The 6000-nt window shown below is 34.9% G+C and overlaps 1 protein-coding gene across 1 annotated transcript in view; it reads right to left on the bottom strand.

Annotated features, from left to right (window-relative positions):
- Positions 1–451: 451 nt before the first annotated feature.
- Positions 452–6000, bottom strand: part of LOC124157093 — a 55265-nt gene continuing 49716 nt past the window's right edge. Inside the window, exons 12-18 of the mRNA XM_046531574.1 lie at positions 5517–5629; positions 4908–5113; positions 3612–3821; positions 3294–3450; positions 1506–1640; positions 1220–1391; positions 452–1114 (exon numbers count right to left, since the gene is read on the bottom strand). Of these exons, the coding sequence (XP_046387530.1) occupies positions 3687–3821; positions 4908–5113; positions 5517–5629 (454 nt within the window). The 3' untranslated portion in view covers positions 452–1114; positions 1220–1391; positions 1506–1640; positions 3294–3450; positions 3612–3686. The remainder of the gene's footprint in view (positions 1115–1219; positions 1392–1505; positions 1641–3293; positions 3451–3611; positions 3822–4907; positions 5114–5516; positions 5630–6000) is intronic.

The raw sequence follows: 6000 nt of genomic DNA, 5'->3' as shown, positions 1-6000 counted from the left end.
CAATTGGTTCGAGCTGCTCAAGCTACAGATTTCGTTGTGTCATGACCAAAGGGACTACATAGAGGTTCTCAGTCCGACCCGATGAAGCATGCTGAAACAAAAACATATCAAAGGAAAAAAATCATTCTCTTTAACTCGTGAATTTATGTTGAAATTTTGAGAATATAAATAAAATATAACCTAATAAATTCCAATTGCTAAAATATGTTTGGTATTTAAACTTATAAATCCCCCTCCCAAAAAATAGTGGAGGATGATCTCTGATAGACATCCAAGAACTCTAATGCTTCACCGCTGAATACTAAAAAAGTAATAAATATTTAGGATTGGAGATTTTTAATCGAAAAGGTTGAAAAATTATCTTTCGTTGAAAAAAAACCATCGCTCTTGTAGTTATCAGATTCGATTAAAATTCTTCGACTTCCTTGTGTTGAATTATTAGAAATTTTTATCAATCAGATATTTATTCAAAATAATTTTTTCTGCTCGATATTTCACTAGCACTTGACCAAACACATGCTCACTCTCTCTTCAACCAAAGTCACTTCAACATCTTCACTACTGGATAAAATGTTTTCCAAATAATCCCTTGAGCCAGAGCACTGTACCTTGCGTAATTTTTTACGAGAGGCACTAGCGAAAGACATCTTAGGAAACTCGTCCTATGATGGAAAGAAATGTCATTTGGCTCCTAATTGAATGAATATATTAGTCTTTATCTCATTCGAAGAACAAATCCTTGGACGTTAACACACGTATTACGTTGCACACTGGTAGAAGTATAATTTCCGTAAAAAATAAGTATAAAAAGTAATATCTCTCCATTTTTTTAAGTTTGAGCCTTCCGACAGGTCCACTTATTCCGGATAAATATCTCTGACAAAAATCTGATAAGGCACTAAATCTCACAAGCTTGAAGTTACACGATCACACAAAACTGAGCTTTCGGAGAATTATTATAAGATACATGATGAAAGCGACGTGCTGATTACTCCATATAATATTTCCATCAGATGACCTGTCCGGAGGCGAAGCAACTCTTATATTGGCTATCTCATTTTGAGATTTCCATCTTATTGAGTATCCTGCGGGTGAATTCGACAGGGATGACAATCTGCAAATAGCAATAGAAAGCAGGAGTGAATTAGAACGGATTCTCGCAAAATAAAATAAACAATAACAGTAGTTTATAGATAATTAGTCATTTGTTTATACTTACTTTATGAAGACATTGTTTTGCTTCCATTGAAGGTGAATTATTTTTTTCCTTTGCTTCGGACAAAATACATGTAAAACTTTTCCCATCATGTCTTCTCTAATTTCCTTGATTTCCGATTCGATTCCATTGTATTTATATTGGATGACTGTTAAATTCCATACATTGCATTGCTCTGTAAGATTCGTCATAAAAATAGAAATAAGTTTCAAGGCATAATTTTGTAGGAACTGGCACTACTAAAATTAAGTAACAAGTTGACAATATGGTATTAAATATAAAGACTTACTACTTTCAGAGGAGTACAATTCAATAGTCAGCTGCCTATCAACTTTGGAATTTAAAAGCCAAGTACATGATTCATGGTAATAATTCCTTACAGCAGCAGGTAGCGCCTTCATTTTAGTTTTCGAGTCAATGGAACCTAGAATTTTAAGAATAATACGCATAAATTAGCAAAAAAATAATATCCTTAGTACCTAATGAAAGAAGAAAATTGATTTTTATAATACAAAGTAGAAATCCGTCCTACAAAATATAAGAAATATATGAATTAAAATATTAGAAAAACCACCAGATTATCCAGTTGCGGCATGCAATTGCGTTCCACCTAGTTTATCAACTAGATTACTACCAAAATTTTGCATTCTTTCTCCTATAATATGCCCATCATTTAACAACATTTCAATTAATTATTCAATTTTAAATAGGTCGCTGTTATGATAATTGGAGAGCCATATTCTAAAATCACATTTCACTCGCCTATCTTCTTTCTTAATTATAAAATATCCATCCAAATAAAAGTAACTCTAATAGCTTACAAGATTATTTTGAGCCTAAAACAGCCAAATAATTTTCATTTAAAAATACATGAAAAAGTGCCGCATTTTTAATTTGAAATTCAACATACAAGAAGCCAATTTACCAGGCAACGTAGGCATATCATGAAAAACATTTATTTATTAGCGTATATATTTTTGCTTCATCAAAAGCACAAATGGCTATTTTCGGGCACTTAAATAATGAAATGGATATGTGGGAAGGAAATATATTTATTAACGTTATTAATAAGTGGATCATTTTCTCCATCTTTATCCATAAGGAACTTAAAACACTGAAGAAATTCATAAGCTTCATATCGAAGAGGACTTTTTTGTAAAATAATAAAACGAGAAAATTTTTCTCGGGATGCATTCTCGAATTATAAAATACTTATTTGATTCAAGACCATGATAGTTCTCTTCAACACAACGAATCAGAAGCAAATGATATTGAAAAATCTGACCAGAGACTTCCAAGACCTGGTGCTTGGGGCGTGTGTTGAAGAGCAAGTGGACGGAAAGTGTGATGAATGAGTAGCTGTGCGCGAGAACATGAGAGGAAAAGGAAATATAGAGCTCCATACGCCAGAGAAGGACCCATTGGATAGGCCATATCTTATGACACTGTAATTACGAGAGAAAGGTCGAAATATCGAAGAAAAAGCCCCCATAAAAAGACCGAAGGTAATTGAAGTATACCGGCCACGGTGAAAATTTTACGGAGTCGCCCGCAATGCACAAATTGTGCGAAAAATCCACAGAGGAAAAATCATTCGCCTTGACCGGGATTCAAACACGGGTCCTTCGATTTTCGACCGAGTGCCTTTGCCAATCAAGGTACCGAGGCATCATTCTCCCCTATGGAGAAATTTGTGACTATATCGGACAGGGTGGTATGGACTTCTGAGCATATTATGCGACTAGCAGTCCAATTCGTGCGCACGGCGCCACAGCCGGAGAGCAAAGCCCGAGCTTTGAACACGAAGAGGTGTTCGCTCTAGACGAATTTAAGTATACCGGGACTAGCCATGGTGATAACTTTACTGAGTCACCCGCAATGCACAAATTGTGCGACCGAAGGTAAGTATTTATGGCAGATAAATATGGAGAAAATAAAAATAATGTAGGGAACTGAAGGAACTCGGGCGGGAAGGGGGAAAATGGAGTATGTCAATCGTAGTATTACAACACCATGAATCCATTATAATATTATTAGAGAAAAATTTTCTTTTCTTCTTTGGATAAAAATACATTACCTGCAAGCTCAGTTTTTATTTTATCTCCACACGAGTTCTCATCATCAAATCTGAAGGTTCCTTTGAAACCGAATCCTTTAGCAGTCCAATTGAAATGGGAAACCCTGTATTCCAAGAGAAGACTAGTTGTGCTCTTCATGGCAATTGGCATCACATGCTAAGAAAGAAAGAAGAAGCATACATTGGTATATTCTAAACCAATTTAATCATAAATATAAAGGACAAAATTGAAAAAATAGAGGTAAAAAACAAATCGTCATGCATTCGATACGCTGCTAAGTGATGACGCGTTTATGAAGATATCCTCTTTTTACTCACGTGAAAATCGCCACAGAGGCATGAGACCTGACTTCCGGACCCATCTGCGGCAGTTATCACCATGTGATCCGTTTGCTACAATGGGATGGAGTTGGTCATGCATGAACATCCACCGCCAATGTCTTCATCCATTATACCTCCTCCACCATTCTCAGTTTGGCAGCGAGTGTTGCAGTGTGGATCATACGTCAACCTCTCTCCCGAAGTAATCTGTATCGCAGCGGAAATTCATTTGTAAACGGCATGGAAGACATGGCGATGAAATGACAATCAAAATAATTATTCAATAGTATACACCCAGGGGATCTTCGAAGTATGGCCCGCCCAACAAAACCCGTACTTGTGTGTAAACATACTTGTGTGAACAAGCATTTTCAAAATTGAGGTAGGTGAAATCTAGCTATAGAGAACATTTTTCTGATGATTATTTGAAATAAATTCTGACAATTGGCTCACTTAATCTGGAACGTGGTTTTTAACTAAATTTTGAAGTAAAAACAAGAGTATCATTCTTCACACTAATTTGGTTGCGTAAAATTAAACTCAAGGAATCTTTTACTACCTATTCCGTATGCCCTGACTTTTTCCAAGAAGTTTTTTTTTCAATTTTTCCATGTTTATACTGTAAATTTTTAGGAAATTTTATTACTAGTACTGACTCTTTTTATTACTTCGGCCTGCATACATATGGGGAATATATAATGTGGCCATTACATGGAAAAGGTTGGAGACCCCATGTATACCGATGAAAATCACTGAGAATGCTTTCTGCCATTTAAAGGTCAAATTCAGTCACTATAGAAAAAGCCCATTTTTTAGCTTCATGACGACGGGTGATTCAGCCCGGTAAATCTGGGCATGTTTATCGTGCCACTTCGCGTTTCATTCGTCACCGATTTGAATTCTCCGACGTCATAAAAAAATTGTATTCTTTATAGTCATAGTCACAAACTTGACAGGTAAGAGCTCGAAAATTGTCCACTTGGAAAATAAGTGACACCCTTTCAACATTGGTTCGAGACCAGTGCTGCTCAACTGCAGTGATCTTATGGTGAGCGGAATGTCGGTGATTTGTTTTCGCACTCACCCTCCCAAATAAGGCAATACTCCGTATTCCTTCGAAAACGAATGAAAGTGATGAAGGAAACACAGTTATAAACTAATTATAACATTAAATATGAATATAAAATTTGAATGATAAGTGATAAACTCCCTCATTTCCATTACCTTCATTTTTTTTATTTAGCTTTATGGATAAATTTATTCCTTAATTATAAAAATATGTAAAGTATATACCTTTAGGGTAATAGTTTGACCTTTTTCGACGTCAAATCTTTGTGAGCACCGGAGAGGGCCTTCGACATATCTCAAAAATTGATGGGAACGACCAGCTATTGGCTCAGTCAAAGGCTCTTCCTTTTTCGCTTCCCGACCTCTCCTCTTGGCCCCATCGTAGACAACATCGCAGAGTGTAGAGGGCTTTAAAGACCCATCCAGACGTTCTGCAAATAAGAATGGAATAATTATCATTTGTAATTTAATGAAGCAATTTATCGAAGTGTGACTTAAGTTCAATATAAAATAAGCATGTATGCGGGATAATAGTATTCATCACAGATATGTAATATAAAATGTGAAAAAGTATTCGATTAGGTGTTTATAGCTAAGTAATTATCAGTTAATATTCACGGCTAGTTGCTTTGTGCCCGACTTTTAGCATCTCGCAAGTATTATTACAAATAATAAATCTAGACATCCGTTATATTTTTTTAAATATATTGAAATACTTATAATGTTAATGCACAAAAATAGTAATTCAATAATTAATTTTTTTAAGAAAACATAGCTAAAAGTGAAATAACGAAAAAAAGTTTTTTCATGAGGAGAAGTAAAGGAAGTACGTACCATCGTGAAATAAAAAGGCACCTTCAATGAATTCACTACTTGAGTCAATCGTCTTGTGGAAGACAATCGTCAAGATATTTCCCGTCGATACAATGGACTTGTGCTCTGAAATACTAATAGACAATGAGAAATCAAGATCACTAACACCATTTTAAGCAGTAACATATATATTACTGTAAATTTTATTCTTCCTGTTCAACTCATATTCTACTATTTCGTAAGAATGAGTGCATAAATTAACATCCCACATTTAAGAATAGTTTGAACCGCATATATGGAACAGAAACATTAGCATATAAAATTAGAGGTTTTTTTTACGTTTGATGAACCTTTATTCTCTTTCTTTTAAATATATACAATGTACTGAGTTTGCTTGCAGACGCATTATAGTTGGAATCTCTCATTTTCACATTGCAATCAAGTTTGATTTCTCAATTTTCGGATCATTCAAAAGACCAAAAATGAACAGTTTTTGGAAAAATTG

Source organism: Ischnura elegans, chromosome 4 (assembly GCF_921293095.1).
Source record: "Ischnura elegans chromosome 4, ioIscEleg1.1, whole genome shotgun sequence".
NCBI classification, from domain to species: Eukaryota; Metazoa; Arthropoda; class Insecta; order Odonata; family Coenagrionidae; genus Ischnura; species Ischnura elegans.
The sequence above is the reverse complement of the archived record's forward strand: the minus strand, read 5'-3'. Positions and strand labels throughout refer to the sequence as shown.